The 19,966-nt window shown below is 34.3% G+C and overlaps 1 protein-coding gene across 2 annotated transcripts; it reads right to left on the bottom strand.

The window, feature by feature from the left end:
• Window positions 1-4,839: 4,839 nt before the first annotated feature.
• On the bottom strand, window positions 4,840-19,957 carry LOC139694363 (GMP reductase 2-like). 2 transcript variants are annotated; one of them, XM_071592865.1, is made up of 9 exons: window positions 19,484-19,535; window positions 19,208-19,279; window positions 18,914-19,081; window positions 18,722-18,841; window positions 18,392-18,649; window positions 17,907-17,972; window positions 11,422-11,544; window positions 11,117-11,319; window positions 4,840-5,980 (listed from the first exon to the last, which is right to left on the bottom strand). In XM_071592865.1, exons 3-9 carry the CDS (start codon window positions 18,998-19,000, stop codon window positions 5,791-5,793), a joined length of 1,047 nt encoding a protein of 348 aa, XP_071448966.1. In that variant the 5' UTR covers window positions 19,001-19,081; window positions 19,208-19,279; window positions 19,484-19,535; the 3' UTR covers window positions 4,840-5,790. The 2 variants fall into 2 exon arrangements, with proteins under 2 accessions (XP_071448966.1, XP_071448967.1); XM_071592866.1 differs by lacking the exons at window positions 19,208-19,279; window positions 19,484-19,535 and adding an exon at window positions 19,910-19,957.
• Window positions 19,958-19,966: the final 9 nt, after the last annotated feature.

Below are 19,966 nucleotides of genomic sequence, written 5' to 3'. Positions count from 1 at the left end.
ATGGAAAATTCATTATATTCAATGATTCAATCATTTGAATAGTTATTGGGCTGGAAGAATGTTTAATTCCACTCAATCCAAAAATAATATCTGTATATGTGGTAGCATATGAGATTGAATAAGTACCCAAACACTCCAATGCCAAACATACACTAGATCTTGCAAAAATAGGAACTCAATGTGACATCCAGCACCTTTCCCAAAATTGACATGATTTCACCTCCTAGAATGCAATAAAAAATTGAGACTGGCCATTTAATTCTTTCAATTTGACTGGAAACATGAGCATTACACTTTCACTCAAGATGAAAATGATCACATCATCATTTAAAATGCATATCTCAACTCTGCAAGACTTTCCTCCTCCTTTTCCTTTCTTTCCTCCATTTTTTTAATTTTATTTAGGCTGCAATTCTATTGGAGGCTTCACCAATGTTATAATGGAATTTCAGAGTTTTCTGGGTTGCTCTTACAAGTATTTAATTTTTAAATGAACATTCTGCACGTGTGCATACAAATGTGAGAATACACACAAACACACTGATGAATCAGAGAGAAAAGTTTTAAAAATCTGATATTTAACAAATGAAGATATAAAACTATCAAGTATTTTTAAGTTTTGATGCACAATATTTGACGGCTACAAAGAGTGTACTTTCTAGCTGTCAGAATCAGCATATGACATTAAATAGGCAGCAATGTAGCCAGGAAAACAATATTAATACATGGCACTTCTATTTTTTGGCAGTAAAAATAAACACATAAAAATTTCCTAAACAAAATTATGTACAAAACATTCCCTGCATTTAAGCTTTGATGGATTTTATTTCATATAAAAGCACCCATTTAAATCCTAACGCCTGGCTCTGCTTGCTGATTATTATAGCTAGTTGATTAACTGTAAAACATTAACACCAACATCACAACAGCATCAACATTATTTTAAAGAGTGCACTCATAAAAATATTTTAATATTGGAAGTGTATGAACAACATTAATATAGATGCCCTTTCACAACTATCCCTTCCCATTAGGCTTCCTATTGGTGTTGATTATGTTGTCACATTTGAATAGACATCTACCATTCATGTTGTAATAAATATAAAATTGAAGTTTCTCATTATCCTTTTCAAGGATCGTAATATTTTTAGGAATTAGAGCTCTAGAATACACAGAGGAGCTCATTTGTTATGCTTTTCAGCTAAATTAACTTGACTACTTGTACATAAATATTCAATTGGTGCAAAAGCCATTGTTAACAGTAGGAAATGCACTTATGTACTGACAATATTTTGGTGCATTAATCAAAGGAATATATTGTTTATCCTAAAATATCTCACTAATTCTTAGGGAAGTGAAAATTAACAAGTACCATAAACACAATACCTATTTTGGTAAAATCAATATCTCATTATGTTCCATATTTACTTTAGAGTTGCTCTTTCGGTGAAACCCTGATCTAGCTTTCACATTTATATTGTTAATCATCAGGCCCTGATTTATGAGCGCTTGAATTCCTGAAGAAATTATAAATTCATTTTTTGCACATCATAGAATAATGCAAGCACACTACATTTTTCTAATTAAAATACAGCCGCATGTTCAAAAATGAAATGTGGAAAATTTCCCATCATAATATATAGCTTCAATTTTGCAAAACAACAAAGCCATTAAATTTCTGTAGAGTAGCAATATTATCAATAAAAAGTGAAACCTCAAATTCAGGTTTTTGATGGGATCAATCAAAGAATATGTCAATTTGAGGATGAAAAATTTTGGCCAGTGGGAAAATTTTAAATTACATTTTCATTTTGTACAAATGATATCTCTCAGCATTAAAATAAAAAATATAAAAACAATGTTTTTCTATCACGTGCATTCAGTGTGAATAAAAAAGTCCAAACACACCATAAACTCTATAATTTGCACTTTCCAATACAGCAATTTTAAAGTGTAAAAATCATTCACCTTAGCAAAGATTTGAACCCACATCCCTAGATGTGCAGCCGAGTTCTTTAGCCAGTCAGGCTACCGAGGCACCCTCTTACATATCAAAATTTTGGGGGCTTTCAAGGTAAAAGATGCTATGGCAAAATACTGTACAATCAAAGTCACAAGTATTCATAGTCATGTGTGTTGTGCCACGGTCCACAAGGTTAAAACCAACTTTCAAACACTACATGTCACCTTTGAAAAATTCAAACAAACTGCAGGAGATCACACAACAGTAACGTTCCACTTGATTTCAATGCTTTTATTACTTTCAATCTTTTAAAAAAACCATGTTTCACTCCGTCCAGACTACCAAGCTGGCAGAAAACTAGTTTGATAATAATTTTGAAAAACATTAAACAAATTAATATGAAAAATCAAATATCAAGGAACCAATGTACATAATACAGCCATAAAATCTTAAGTTATGAATGAAACCTGAGAAAAACAATAAAAAATTAATTCCTCATTTCTATAGCGCAGTGTGATTTCATGCAAATTTTGTGCTTGGAAACAAAAGTAATAGTTTTGATTGCATGGAGTTTGTGAACTTGAGGTTCGTGTGAATCTGGACTCCGCTACTTCAAAGTTACACTGTATTTCTAACTCCAAACCCACATGGCAAGTGCATATGTAAGTACATGAAATAGTTCATGAGGATACCATCTTATTCCAGCTCAATAGTAAAAAATAAGACAAATCAAAATTTTCTTGCTATTATGTTACATGGGCTTGCCAGAATTCACCATCTCTTCCTTAACTTCCAGACAGGTTTGAATTTTTGAAAAGGCAAAATTCATTTTCTGGGGAAATATATTTGGCATCATGCATATGACTTTCTCCCTAACAAGGATAGGTGAACATGGGAATATTCAATGTTGATGCTGAATGCAATGACTAATGCTGAATTACTATACTGGATACATTGAAGTTTGGTAACCCAGTGGGTAAGGTGCTGGGCTACAAACTGGGGGGCCCAGGCTTAATTCCCAGTTATGCCTCTTGGTATCTTCAGCTTCAATATGCTGTGTGATCTTTCGGGTACCAGATGGAAAGTCAAAGGCAGCACCAGAAAATAACTGCTTCTCGTACCCTGTCTGAATTTCACAAGCCTTTGGACTAAGTAATGGGTGATCTTTACCCTCGCCCAACCTTCGGGTTTATAACTGTGATAATACATTATATTAATCAAATTTTAAAATGCCAAAAATTATCTTAAAAAAAATTAGCTGAGCTAGTTGCAGAATCTCCTGCAGTGCTTTGAATTTTGTTATACTAGTCTTATGGATGCAAAAAATAAAATATATGCATTAAGGCAAATGCGGATTTAATTGACAATCCTTAAAAAAAGCACTTCTTTCATGCATGTGACTGCCATTTAAATTTTGATGATTCCTAATGTAGTCATCTATAAAAAGACAATTTGCTAATTTTAACAACCCGTAATACTGTGTAAGAATTGGATATACTTCTTACTCTAAAATAAACCAGTAATTTAAAATATAATTTGGGACAAAAAATTGATTCAGACTAATGTGCCACAAAATAAAGCAATTATAACAACAGGAACACATTCTAATGGTCAATCATTACAGAAGAACTCTAATACTTCAAAATGCATATGATTCATTAGTGGCAAATGTTAAAAATTGGATTAATCAATCTAAGAAATACTGATTTACCTCGTGCACAAAAATATTCTATTGGGGTCTTGGATTACCAAGGGATTATACACTGCACATAAATGTGAAGTTTCACCTGTGATTACAGAGCAAGTAGAGCTATATAAATATTTATGAAAGTTTATAAAGATCAATCCTTTAAGCAACTACATTAAATAGTAGGGAAAATTATTTTGGCTCTTTGAACTGAAAGGTGGATAACATTAAACGTTCAGGCAAATTGCACCAAATTTATTTTAATGTTTCTCGCTGTATTCGTAGTTTTCAGACAAAATGTTAGTCAATTTCAATAGACTCAGCGGCATAAAAAATATTTTCTGCCCAAAAATAAATGAGTATATGATATATGAAAACAATATATCATTCGAATACTTATTTGGTTTCTTATTCAATACACAAAGCTAGAGTAACATAGATTTTACTGCATTTCATATGCAAAAATTTAAAACAGGCAATCTTTAAATTATTGAATTTAAGTGTATACGGGCAATAATATTTTTGAAAACTAATTATGAACATTCCAAATTCCCTTGACTAGCTATCAAATCACAAAACTAGTTCCTGCCATATGAGAAATTAAGATATACTACTTTCTTCCAAGCCTTAGGCCTGCTGATTTTTAAATAAGTTAAAATACTTTCATAAAAATTGCTACATATATTGTTTCCTAGAGTGATCTTGGTGTTCAAGCAAGTGTAATTCAAATTTGAGTGTATGATGATAATATACAGCAGATGCATTTGATTCAGCGGAAAAGTACAGGGTGGTGTTTAATTCAGTGGTTTAATAATATTTTTTTTTAAATTTGGTTTAAATTGAATTTGAATAAGCAATAACTCAAAAGAATGTTGTGTTTGCCATAAGCAATAGCAATTGTTGAATATTGAAATTTCAACAATACCCATTGTGTGTGTGTATATATATATACACATATATATTCATACATACATAAATATATACAAACATATATATATGTATATATATATATATATATATATATATATATATATATATATATATATATATATATATATATATATATATATATGTAAATATATATGTGTATGTATGTATATATATATATATATATATATATATATATATATATATATATATATATATATATATATATATATATATATATATGTATATGTGTGTGGCGGGAAATTTCATTTAGAAGTGGGGATATAAATATGATGGCTTCCTACAAATAACTAGCAATTTTAAAAAAATAGTGAATATGCTCTTGATCCTAGGTGATGGTTTTTACATCTGTTACCTAGATTCCACATAAATAGCCTCAATGCATTCTTGGTTTGCAGAGACATTATCACATTTACAGCATAAAAATGTAGGCAACTACACATAGATAATATGGATTGGAAATTTTTAATGAATAATTCCTGACTAGTAGACTCTTGAGGAACTAAAACAATACCATTCAACAAATGTTGCTGAAAGCAGATAATCAACAAGAAAGTGCTGCTGTTAACCAAAAAAACCAAATCTATTAGCTCAACCTTGAGATATCAATGAAATTGAAGAACTTTGTTCTACTTGACCATCATGCATATGGAACTATAATATGCCGGTCTCAACAGCAGAATGCTTATGCTTTAAATTTTCTGCTATGATCAACATCAGAAGCATCACATAGCCTTATATTCAAAAAATCAATAATACTTCATCCAATTTAATCATTAGGACTAGATCTCATACTGCATTTGGAAAGGAAATACAGCACTAATAAAATTAAACAACATTACTAACTAATTAACATCATGAGTTATCAATAATACCCCACAAATTTCATATTATCCAATACTAAACATCTCATCAGATCATTTCCATCCAGAACTTTGATGGGGACTAATTACACAATAACCAAAATCAAATCAGGATGGAAACTGCTTCAAAATACCTTGACAACAAGATGAAATAGCGAAAGGGCTCACATTACTACACTCAAAAGCTTCATGGTGATTTCCTTCTTCCAATGCAATGTTGTATAAATATTAGCACCATTAGGAAAACAAATTTCCCCGAATAATAAATATCTAAAAAATGTGCATCTAAAACAACATTTTCCAACTACTATTTCATTTTATCTATGATGCTAATCTGATGATCCATACACTTCATTAAGTTGCTGAGTTACCCGAATGAAGGTTGCACGTCTAGTCAACTCTTTGAGTTTGGCTGCCCCAACATATGTGCATGCTGATCGAAGACCTCCTAATATATCCAACACAGTAGCCTCAACATCACCTCGATATGGGACTTCTACTGTTTTACCTTCTGATGCTCTGAAACAAGAAATGCTTACATAAGTAATAACCAAGAACAATTAAGGCACCAAAAATGTATATTATGATTATAAGTAGAAGGAAAACGTTACTGGAATGAATCACTTTGGTGGTATGAACAACTGTTGGATAGTTTGTGCACTCAAACAGCTACATAAAGTGAAGCTGCAACATTCTTATTGGCGTTGATATTAAAAGAGTTTGTAATTTTCCAAGGACTTTATTTCACAGGACAATGCATTTGACCGACTTGCAGCATCATCAGGTACAAGTGACACACAGCTGTAGAATGCATACCCATCGGACAGAGGAGAGGGGGAAGTTGAAGGTGGGGGGGGGTTGGGTGTTCTGGGACTTCTAAGTCGGTGGTTGTGGCTTTTACAGTTAAAGGAAGAAGAGGTGGTGCCACCTTGGTTTACATGACTAAGCATTGGGTCTGGTCCGAGTATATAGGGGGGGCTAGGAGCGGACGGCTACTTAGAACAGTTAGATTGGTTAATCCTTGGGGAGAGGGGTGGCTCCGTAGGGTCAAGAGATTTTTTGGAAGTGAAAATCAGTGGTAGAGGAAGGAGAAAACAAAACAGAAGAACAGTGTTTTTATGGTTATGACGTTGCATAGGGTCTGGTTGTGGCATACATGCAACTGAGTACGTTGAACAATTGGGTTTGTTTACCCTCAAGGTCAATTTTTCAGAAAGGATAGGGGAGGGATGGATGTATAATTGCTCATTACAGAGCATTATTGTACTGGGATCCCAAGTGCCTTTGAATTTTGATCACCTCTAGAGCGTCCATTTTCAATCCTTTAGGGAGAACATTTGGTTTTTCTGGGATAAATTTGCTGTTATGGTTACAATCTAAGATAAGGTTACAATGTTTGATATTCTGTACCATACTATGCATTTGTCAATTGGGGAAATAAATTATTATTATCAAGAGGTGTTTTGAGAAGAGAGAATTGGGATTTTGCTAATTGTGACACCTGGTGTGTTCTTGGGCTTGAAATTTGGAATTCCTCCCAGTTTGACGGACATAATACGTGTTGCCATTATCTCATTTAAGTTTGTAGATCCCTGATTTATTAAATGTATCCTGTTTGTCTTTGCCATTAGCAATGAGCTTGGAGAGAGTAAGGGGTGTGTAAAAGGCCACTTTGAGTGTAGTTGGAAGGCGATTTGAGACTTTATAGGAGATATCTCCTAGGAAAAGGATCAAACACCACTTGAAGCCTTGAAAAGTACAGGGCTAAGAGGAGGAACTTCAACTAATGGCCATTTTTTGCCTCTTTTATTGGATTATTTTTCCAACCGGGTTAGTGGGTTGCATCCATTGATGGTGGCAATATTTGTAACTGTTCTGAGTTTGAAATTTGTGGGGGAAAGAAGGGTGTGCAGGAGCCGGTGTATCATCGAATGAAGGGCTGCATATTTGTGCAAAATATGGTGGGCGGATTCATTTGGAATTATATGATCCGTATACGTGGGTTTCCTGCAAATAAAGACCTTGTGTCTATTTTCTTTAATGGTTATTGCCAGGTCTAACCAGTTAATTGTGCAGTTACCTTCTTTTTCCAATTATGCCTTAAGTCAGTGAAACGTGTTGTACTGTGAAATAAAGTCTGTGGAAAATTACAAACTCTATTAATGTGGACATCAGCCCATACACTTTTCACCATACACTTCCACTAAATGGTGATGAATTTATATCAGAGAAACAGTCGTCAGGGTGCTTCGCAGGAGATAGGTACGACACTGGTATTAAAAAGCTGCTTACAAGGATGCAAAAAGTGATTGATCATCAAGGCAACTATGTAGAAAAATAGCTACATGCTCAACCTTTCCTATGATGCACACAAAGTTGAGAATAAATTTGATTTTTCATGAAAAAAATAGGGGACCTTACTTTCCGAATCGCCCTCGTATTTTATGACTCCTAACAAAACACAATCCAGCAACCAACTCTACATCAAGTCCCTCTTCATCTCTGAGTACTTCCTTCTTCCCTCCATCCTGTCCAACATCCCTATCCTGTTCCTGCACTTTCCTCATTTGCCTAACATTCTCCCCTCTACTACAGTCTTCAACATCCCACTGCCGACGAATATGACCTTCATCCATTTTTTCTGCCTCCTATCTACTTCTATCATTCTGCTTCAGTGACCACGTTTCCGCACCATGCATAACTACGCTCCATATCAAAGTTTTAACCAGTCTTTTCTAAACATCCTTACTCAACGTCCCTGTCAATAAATCCCTACTCCTCGTAAATTCCTCTTTTCCTAGCGCAATTCTTCTCCTTACGTCCCAACTACTTTGACCATGTGGACCCAAAGCAATTTGGAGATATGTAAACTGTTCTACCAGCTCTAGTTTTTGCTCTCCTATTTTAATGCTTAGCTTTGCCTTTTTCTTTCTGGAAAATCACATAACCTTTGTTTTATTAATATAGATTCTCATTCCATATCTATCTCACTGAGTTGCCAATTCAATCCTTGCAACCCCTTGGCTGACTGACAAACTAGAGGCTGGTCATCAGCAAACCTAACTGATTTTACGAATTCTCCTCCTACTTTTATTCCTACCTCCAATTCTTCCCATGTCTCTTTAACCATTTCCACCACACATACGTTGAACAGCCTAATCTACTAACCCACAAATCCAGAACCAGAAAAACTTGGGAGTAATGTCAACCTATAAACAATTTTGTGATTTTTAAAAGGCATGTAATCTGTTTAAGGAACCTTAACTCAATTTTATTTTTTAAAGTGAAAAATTAATACTCTATCAGAAACTAAAGAGAATGAACTGTTTGCAACAAGACAGCTGGTAATGATGATGTAAGATATCTACATAACACCATATTTGGACTTGTGTGTCTAAGAAATAAAATGTCTACTTTAATTAAAAGTAATTTTTTACCCAGGGCTTACTGAGATACTTGGCATTTGATGGAAATATATTATCAACATATAGAAATGAAGTTCAGCTAGTTTATTAACCAATGTCAAAAGCTAAACTTTGCCTGGTGAACGCACCACAATATGTGACAGAAGTAGAAAGCATCATTTGCTAATTTCAGTTTATTAATATTACAATTGATAATTCCATGAAAAATGATTCTTTATTTTCAAGATACTAGCATTTTATCGGTTAAAGCAGTAATATATGTTAAATATCACTCTCAATTAAAATAGTCTTTTGATGCAGAATTTCCAATAACACAATGAACCAAATGAAAGTTCACTTCCATGAATACGAAATTGAGACATATTTGGGACCTTCAGCAATTGAACCATGCAATTAACAATAGTAAAAACTGGAATATTTTAGGAGTAAGTAAAGCCAATTTATGAATAATATGTTCTATTTAAGTTTTCTTCAAAACGAATTACTTCTATTTCAACTGCTCAAGTGAGACAAGGTTACCGAATTTTCGTTACCGATCTTTCTGAACAAGTAAAGTTTCCCATGTATTGTTATTTATTTTCATCAAGACAAACACATAATTTTTGAAGGATATCAGAATAGTTTCACAATATGCCCAATTATGGTAAAACTTGATGCTACACATAACACATCATAATTGTATGAGGGTAAGGTGGAAAGTTCTCCACCTGACAATGAAAGACTACAATTTTCAGTTAGAAAATTATTTTAATTTTCTAAATAATCTCCTTTGACTTCAACACACTTGGTGCAGTGTATCTCCAACATCAGTATTCCTTCCCGGAAGTGAGAGTCTGGATGGCTGTGAAAATATCCATCTATGGCCCTCTCAACTTCTTCATTGGACGCGAAGTGCTACTCAGAAACAATTTTTTTCAAGTTTGAGAACAGAAGGAAGTCTGACGGTATCAGGAGAAAAGGGGAGATGGCTGAACAAATTGTACCCCAAATCCCACAGTTTTCCCATCCCCTACGCACCTTTGTGAACGTGTGACAGTAGGTTGTCAAGGTAATCAACTAACAAAATCCCTATCGCATCCCAAAACACACTGGTCAAGACCTTTATGGCAGATGTGATCAACTTTGCTTTCTTTGGCACTGAACCACCAGCTTCTACCCACTGCTTCAACTGCTGTTTCTTATCTGGTATGTAGTGGCGGACCCATGCCTCGTCCATAGTGTCAAATCACCACACGAAACTGGTCAGTTGCCTCTTGAATTGGTTCAAACATTGCTACAAAAATCATTTGCGCATTTGCTTTTGATCGGCATTCAGCAAATGCAGCACCCACCTTGCACAGAGCTCTCACATCCCCAATACTTTGTGCAAGATGCTTCGTAACCTTTCATCCAATATCCCCATGCCCTTAGCTATCTCACTCACCTATCGTCCAACACGATATTGTGCACCTTTTCGATGGTTTCCGGTGTGGTGGCAGTTTTAGGCCATCCTTCGCGTGGGTCATATTCAAGGGATGTGTGACCACTTTTAAATTCAGCTGCCCAATTTTTAACAGTTGAAATTGAAGGAGCAGAGTTCCCGTACACTTTTGTCAACTTTGAATGGATTTCCTTCAGGGGTTAATCCATCCAAAATGAAGAATTTTGTGATAGCAAGAAATTCAAGTTTTTTCTAATTTAATGAAAAACAATATGCATAAACGAACTCCTTGAGAGAACAATTTGAAACTTGTCTTATGAACTAATAGCACATGCACTCAGGCAGGAATCATAAATTTTTGCTGATTGGAACGCCATCTCCGCGTCAGGCCGCGAAATTTTCATGTTACCCTCATATGAAGTAGTTTTTTCTAAAATTACATTTATTTAATTTTTATAATTTATATCTGCAACTAAAATTTTAAAAAACTATTAAAAACACAATTTATAACTTATGTTTAATTCATTATTTGTACAAGGGAACCACTTTGAAGCTATGCCAAAATTTTGTAGTTAATTCAGAGAATACACTGAGAGCATTTAAAATTTTCATTTTGGGAAATTTCCAAGATCAGGGTGTAGGGTGCAGCTTGGAAAGAACACTTTCTTTCACGACAAGATGATAGAAGCCACTATATTCATGGTCAGTCATTGCAGCAATAAAATCTGGACAGCTAAAAATTTAGCAATTTTTGAATGTGCTAAATTTAAAGAACTCATGCAATTCGTAGCCCTATATTGTAGACATTACCTGTATTCTGCAACTCCTCCTGAATATTTTTTCATGGCAGTTGCTGATGACATTCCATAGAAAAGTTTGTACTTTTTTCCATTCTTTTCTATAGTGTCACCACCACATTGATCATGTCCAGCCAACATTCCCCCTACCATCACAAAATCCGCCCCAGCTCCAAATGCTTTAGCTACGTCACCAGGGCAAGTACATCCTCCATCCTATGATAAAAAAGTAAAGAGTAGTGATGTTCCATGGAAAAACGTAATTATTACCCAAATGCCACCATAATAGACAAGTTATTGCAATTACTACAAACATACTGATATTATGTGACCTCCTAATCCATGCGCTGCATCAGCACACTCCAAGACAGCGCTTAACTGAGGGTAGCCTACACCTGCCTTTTTCCTTGTCGTGCAAACTGAGCCAGGACCAATTCCAACCTAAGGAATATGAAGAAAGCATTGAAGCAAAAGGGAAGTAACAGGGCAAAACACATTTCATTAGAAAATCCAAAGAATATCTGCCATGCAACTGTGCCTAAAATTTTGAAACCCTGCTGAAACCTAAGGTATGAAGCTAATTTATAAACCTATGAAGGTTTATAAATTTACCATGAGATTTTTAATATTTATACATATAAGTATCATCAATACAAAAACATATTTCATTTTTTATCCATTTCAATTTTATACTTTTTATACTGGTTCAAGTCCCAAACTGATAATTCAATCCTTTCCATATTTTAATGAAAACATAAAATGGTGCTTGGTGAAAATTCATTTTTTAACAGGCTTGAGTCATGCAGAGTGCAGGCAAGACTAAGACTTGTAGAAACTTTGTACAAGTAAACTTAGGTACAGAGCACCTAAGTTTACTCGTAACACTGAGCCAAGGTTTTATCATTACAATAACTTTTACCTCCTGTGAAAGCCAAAACTCAGTTAAATGATTGCTAGTTAAGTTCAAAAGCAGCCATTAAATTGATCATGAGTTTTACTATTATAAAAAGGGTATGAACCCTTTTTATAATAGTAAATTTTTTTCAAATAAAAGCATAACTTTGCATCATCCATCAGAAAGAGATGGCTTAGGTACTTTAATTCTCTACAAACGGACATTATTTTATATTTTGTAGTTAAAAATCCGCATTGCTTTTTGAGGCCAATTATTTTAGCAAGATTTAAGGTTAGCAGTGGTAGCCTCATGAGAATTATTATTTATAGCTTATAATTTATGCAGAAAATGTATGAATAATAGAAGTTATACCATATTTATACACAGATACACACTAAATAATCACTAAGCAACATGCTATTATATCTTTGGAGTAATAAATATACTGAATAATTATGTGCAAATATATTAACTTTTATGCACAAGAACATATTTATGGTGTCCTAAAACCATCCTGTCACACACCCTTGCAATGGCCATTTCATCTCCAAAGGACCTTTATTGATGTCAGACATCGATTTAATAAAAATAGTTCTCAGATCTTCCAGTCTTTTTAAATGTTTAAAAACATGTTTTTGCGATGGTGCTATTAGTGAATGTTGAAAAAAAGGCCAAAATAGTTACTTCTGGCACATGAAATCAGAGAAAATCTAATCGGTTTCTCTGATCTTATTGAAGATGTTAAATATACACTTATGTGCTGCATATGTTTATTTTAACGCTATTGCATCCCCAAAAATCTGGCACATTTACACACACAGCCACATGGGATACACATGTAGACATCATTCAAAAAATGGTCAAAATGGGTTCAACAGGCATCAAAACATACTTCTCCATCAAAATGCTGAAGTCAATTTTTTCATGAAAACAATACATTGTCCTACGCAAACAGAGAAGGTCATAAGTAATTAAAATATAAAAGTAAAATAAAACACTTACTTCTGAATGAAAACTATAATTTGCCGATTATTCAGAGATAAATTTTTATGATATAAATTATGAGCTTGTATTTACCGTATTTGATGGCACATGAGAGACACCTTTTGTTCCCAAAATTATGGTTCTAAAAATCACCCACATCTTTTATGTAAAGGTTTACAATCCATGGGTTAACGTTCACCACTGAATGTTATTTTTAACCCAGGCAGTCAGTATTTGACTATTTCGACTCTGATGTATTTACTGATACATAATATTTAATATTCAATTGAAGAAATGTACAGTCGTAATTGTTATTATTAATCTCAGCGCTATTATGTCGCATGGATATTATGCTGCTTGCTACTGCAATGTCAAAGGTATTTCATTTCAACTGATCATAACATATTTCATTCCAACTGATCATAACAAAACAGCGCGTGCTCTTCTCACTGAGTGCATTTGTTTTCAAAAATAACCCCAAAATGACCAAAAATTAAAAGGGTGGGATGTCACACTTTTGCGCAAACTGATGAAACTTCTTTTTTTTTTGTGTGACTTGCTGAAATGAGGGTGCATCTCATTATCTAAATACGGCAACTTTGTTTCATTGCATTCCAAATTTAGGAAAGGTTTTTAAACCAAATGCTGAATTGACCTTAACTATCAAATACTTATGTACTCTTGATAACCGTAATATTTTCAATCACATTTGATTTGATTTCCTCCGCCCTCTTTCTCCCTGGATATTCATATTTTCAGATAGATTCAACAATTTGGGTTCTTATGGAAATGTCTTCCTGGGAAACATTTAAATTTGAGTTAATCTATTCACTTCTTACCTTAGCCCCATAATTCGACATTGCCCCAGCAATACATGTATTTAACTTTATGATCAGCAGTGAGAGTTTGAACCTGGCGAGAAAATGATACACTCCTGAGAGGTTGAACTAGCAGATTCAATTAGTTCGGATGTTATAAGGAGGGAGCAAAGCATCCTGAGCAAAGACCAAGATGTGAGATTAAAATGCATAGAAAAAATAATCTTAAAACTATTTAAAATACTTTATTGGGCTTTAAGTATACTTTTATTATGGGTAGCAAAAATATTTTATTGCCAGATGACTAAAAATAAAATCTAAGGAGTTTCGAAGTCATTTGTTTAACTGATAAATACTTGAGATGTCTAACAATTATCTTTTTTTGAAATTTACGAAACAATTTAATGTGTTCGTGTTGAAGTAAAACTTTTGATTCATTTACTTTGATATAAATAAATTAATAGATTTGGTAATTGAAAAGCATGAGAGGCAAAAGAAAAATCTTGCAAGAGAATTTATAGTACATTGAGCCAATGTAATGTAAGCATTCATGATTTTAAGATAATAATAATGATACAATAATGAGGCCCTAGCGCAGTTGGGCAGGGCAATTTAATAACATCTTATAAAGAAGATCACAGGGAATGGGCAGAGAACCAATGGAGGGCATACCTGCATGTCATGTTGTATGGTAAGGATGCACTATTTGCTGTATGAGAAGCATATAGTTTGATTTCTCAGAAAAAAATCAGTGAGACCACTCCTACCAAAGAAGACAATTCTGCACTAATCACAAATTCAAAGGAGCACACCTAAAGTAAAAGCCCCACATCCATAAAAATGTCAGTCATTCCTTCTCATGACATGGTTTCTCCACCGACTGCAACAAACCAAACAGGTGGGAATGGATTTGAATGATATGAATAACTACAAGATGTGGTTCATGACAGCACCATGACTTAGGACAAGACATAATGATGATAGAGAATTTTTCAACTGAAGATTACTCAGCAGAAAACAGGGTTCTTCCTAATGAATGGCTTAAATATTATGCACTAACAGAGACTTCTGAGCTCTGGATGATCAACTGAATGGTCTCTATACTACGCCAAAATAAGGTTGTCCTCCAATAATGGCACCTATAGGAAGGATAAGACAGTAAAAGAGCTTAACAAGCTGGAGGCCAATATCATGCAGGTTGGACAATAGGTATTGAAAATTAAATGTGCTGGATTACATGGAAACAGTTCAGCTCTCACAATCTTTAAACAACATTGACACCATCATCTAAACTAACTTTTTAATTCACTGAGAGTGATGCAAAAAAAGCATTCCCCAGCAAGAAGAATTTCTTATCTATGGAAATGGATACTATGAGCAAAGAAGTGAATTTCTTCAGATGGAAGAAATTAAATTCTACAAATTGGATTGGAGTTCTGAGTTGCTTGGCAAGACCAAGGTTCTTGCCACAAACATGCCCATGCTTCTGGCACTGATTTACACCTTTTGCTGCATTAAGGTGAATGTCAACATGATACAAAATCTTGAGAGGGGCATGAGGAAAATAATAGCAATCTAATTTAGTACCCCCATTATCATCCAAGTTTCTCTCCCATGAAATCTAGGAGGTAGAAGACTAGTGGGTTGGAGGGTCTTCACAATATGCCATTCCTAGGTACAGCACATTCAAGAGATCAACAGCACTAGCTCCCTGCTTCACTTCATGAAAGACCGTGAGAGTTCACTTACAACAGCATTTTCCAAGAAACTGAGGGAGATGCCACGAAAGTAACTTTTAATGGAGTCGTCCACTTAATGTGCATTACAATGCAACAATTTCAGAGGCTTAAAATCATTTGCCTTGACCAGGACAATATAACAATTCTAAAGCACTGGGCCAGGCATCAAAGGATCTGGGTTCAAATCTCAGTCAAGGCGAATTATATTAACACACTGACATCGTTAAAAGTGTTTCTATTCCAGGAACAAAGAGGACAATGGTCAAGCTTGATATGGAGTTAGACCTCTCTCCCAGCAGAGACATAAGTGACACTTCCATTATATTGATGAAGTTTACTGCTTTCAGATTCAAAATAATGAGCGTGAAAAGAAGATTTTGCAGAAGCAACCCGATAAGCTCATCCATGGATGTATCAATCATGATCGAATGAAGCAACATTGTAAAGATGTAATTACCTGATATTTCTGCATAATTTCTTGCACTTCATTTTCAGGGTGAATGTGATGGACATAAGATGCATGCTGGGATCAGCTAGAGACTATGGACTTTCTTCAAACCTTAGGTTATTTTCCATTTGGATGTAGTTATTAAGCAAGAACAGGGAGATGAAATGCATCCACAGGTTTTATACTTCTATCTAAAACACCATTATGGCTTACATGTAGGACTTTTTCTACCCCACCCCCTGGAGATACTTAATCCATTGTGAAAAATGCTACATATCATCTAGTCAAATGAAATAGCTACCGCCAAGATGTGCCAGGTGACAATTTCCATTTTTTTAAATTATGGTGGTTGTTTTGACTAGGGAAAAAAATTAACCCATGAGATTTTATGAATTATTTCCTCCACCAATTTGCAGAATTTTAAAAGTCAGCAAAAGCTTTTAAGATTTTGAAGTCTTGAAATTGACATTTCAAATTTCTATTGTTCTGAAACTACATATTAGGGTTAGATAATTCAAGTATTTTCTTAGTTAATCATGCAATTGTGAGACAGCTGTTCTACCACAAGTTTTAAAGGATAGCATAATCTTGATGGAGTTTCTTCATTGTAAAACCAAGAAAACCTCTAGCAACATGTTTAAAAATCAAAACCATTGTCAAGAAGTACAGATGAGAGAGAGAGAGGAATGTGGCCAGTAGCTAAGATCTGAATATGATGAACGGAAGAATTAAGGCAAGAAATTGGCTATGGTTATGCACTCAAAGTTATGAATAGGGTGGTGAAAAAATTATTCATCATAGAACATATTTCCATTAAATAAGTAAGCTACCTAGTGCAAATGAAGACTTTCAAATAATCAATAATATAAGTGACTCAGGTTTGTTTAAGAAAGCATTAGTTTTGTTGTACTTACTAGACTTCCACATTTATGTTGCCCAAAACCAACTCATATATAGCACAAAATAAAATCAGCTACTCCCATGGCAAAGTTTGCGTTTGAATTACAAAATTACATGAATTCAAAATTATTATCTAATGTTGAATTAAAGCCCTCAAAGTTCTTTCCAACAGAAGTACACAGTGAACTTTCCCCTCGCAAAGTAAAACAATCTTTGGGTAGAAACTGTTTGACTGTACTTAAATTTGGCTATACTGTAAACAGTTTGGGCTTGTACCATTTGCATTTCCTACCAACTTCACTTTAAAAACTGTCTTGAATTGATTGCTCAATAAACAAGCCAAAACTGGGTACCATCTGAAAAAGTAATCTCAGTTGCACGATATTATAATAAACCTAAGATTTTGGAAACTAACGTCATGGGGTCACTTTCGTGCAGTAAATAGGAAAAACTATGAGTTATAGATTGGTAATATTTATTAAAACTAGAGCAATCAACCCAAAGGTTGGTTTGATAGATATAGGTAGATGAGCTAATATAATAAAATCCATACAGTGTAAAATCAAACATCAAAGTAGGGGGACGGTTCCTTTACCCCTTTCTGGAAAATATTGCTCTTGAAAAATCTTAGGCAAGCCTGCCCCATAAGCCACCTTGAATCAACCCATAGCATACCATACAGTTAGTAGCTATACGCTTTACCCACTAGGCCATCATGCTCCACAATTATTATGAAGCTTTTCTAAGAAATAAACAAAGCAAGGTTTGTCAAATAAGAGATCATTTTAATAGTGGGTCAAATAAAGAATGATTCTAAGTTGCACTGTCAGAGTAAATATCCCAATTTCATAAACCACACCTTACATGTATACATGGCTCAGAACATTCTTATTTCAAATTAAGTAATACAACAGACAAAGTCAAATAAAAAAAGGACACTGAATAAAAAGGAAATCATGCTTTCAAATTTCTACAACATGTAACAAAGAGAGGAATGAAGTAATTCTTTAGTGTGATACCTTAACTATGTCAGCTCCAGAAAGAATAAGTTCTTCAACCATTTCTCCAGTCACAACATTTCCAGCCTGCCAACATAATTCAAAATCATTGTAATTCATTATGGACTCATCAAATGAAAAATAATATCTCTAAAAAATTATAGATGATAATTTTTTTCTGAAATGGCCCGCAAAGGATTAGCATTACATTTTACTTTCAATAAGAGTTAGCCATTCAGTAGTGGAAGTATGTATTAATGGCACATCATGACCAAACCTCAATTAAGTTCACAACCATTTATTAGAGGAACATTTTTATGAATTACATTTGAATTTTTTTTTAGCTTCAAAGAATAGCATTTGTCTGAGAAAATGAGAGATTTCGCTTAAGTTTTAGAGTAAACATAATGTATTCACAGATAACAAAAGTTCATAAACTTAAATGCTTCAGGAATGTATATAGTAGTAACCCAAATTACAACGAATAAAAAAGGAAATATACTCACAATAATAGTAATCTTGGGGAATGCCTGTCGAACTTTTCTTACATAGTCCACAAAAACTTGTGAATACCCATTTGCTACATCCAGGCAAGCCACTGTTACATCAGGAATTTCGGTCAAAATCTGGCTGAGTCTTTCAAAATCTCCCTGACCAGTCCCTGAACTTGCAGCAACATATTTCAGACAATCGGGATTGTTGGCAGCGAATGATTTCCATTCATCAATAGTATAATATTTATGAATGGTGGTAAAGAGACCGTGCTAAAATGAAAAATAGATCATTAAGGCATCGGGTCGCTTCTACATTTTACGATGAATGCATTCATTAATTACCTTGGCTAACGTAATGGCCATGTCAAACGTGCCTATAGTGTCCATATTGGATGCTATGATTGGTACTCCATTGTATGTTTGCATTGAATTCTTGAACATGATTTGACGATTGAGATTGACCTAGAAAATAAACAGTTATTTTCGGTCCCTAGCTTGCAGAAAAGAGACAATATCTAACAATTATCCACTTACATCGGCTCTACTACGAAGAGTGCTTCGCTTTGGTCGGAGAAGAACATCTTTAAAGTCGAGTTTGACATCATTCAGAATGTTGGGCATTATTTCCAACAATTATTGGGCCGACCTTCGTTGTAGTTACCAACGATGACAGTTTCACCGCTACCAATCAAGCGTAACAAGCTAGAAAAATCCAAGGGATTTGAAATACATTTGAAATTCATTATAAAACCCTCTACACTGAATAAATCAGTTTAAATATTCATTATTTGGAAAGGGAAGACGGATTCGCACATTCCAAACTCGTACCAGGTAAACCAATCAAGGTATGAAGTTTGGTTGAGTCTATTTTAGCACGTACCGTACGATAGCTAATGCTGCCTAAGTACGAGAAAAGAAATGGCAAGAAATAAATACTGAAAATGTACAAAACTTTACTCTGGGAATGGTATCACTTCAGCATGATTCATCGGAATGAGATAATGGAAGAATTCAAGGCTTAATCATTACGAAGAAGGGGTAATAAATGTAAAAAATTCATTTCAACAAACTACTAAATTATTCTTCCCGGACAGAAAAGCGTACATATATGAAATTTGAATGATGATTAAATCACGGATTGGCTGATCAAATATTGGATGTCCCGGTACTCCGTTCTACTGGAAATGAGTTTATTTATACTTCACCTTAGCAAAATGGAATCAGGCTATAGAGGACTTCAAATTGATGACACACACGGATAATACCACTAGCAACAAGATATGAGCGCTGATATTGTAGACGAAATTTCCTTCAAAATTAGTATCTAATTTAGAACTAGAAATTCGCTTTTAATTTCCCATTGATTGTTATACGAAAACTTCCTTAACCGAAAACTAGTGGGCTTAAAGTTTCTTTCAATGATAAAAGCCTTTAGAGACTGGGACAAAACGGTACCATTAAAAAACTTAAACTGGTCGGCGATCGATCCAATCAATATATTCCAAATATTCCACAAATATATGTATTTACCTTGACAACTACAGCTATTCATGAGGAAAAACATCCAGCACCAAATCGTTCGTATTT

Source organism: Hetaerina americana, unplaced genomic scaffold, assembly GCF_022747635.1.
Source record: "Hetaerina americana unplaced genomic scaffold, ioHetAmer1.1.p SCAF_5, whole genome shotgun sequence".
NCBI classification, from domain to species: Eukaryota; Metazoa; Arthropoda; class Insecta; order Odonata; family Calopterygidae; genus Hetaerina; species Hetaerina americana.
This window is presented reverse-complemented; position numbering and strand designations above follow the sequence as displayed.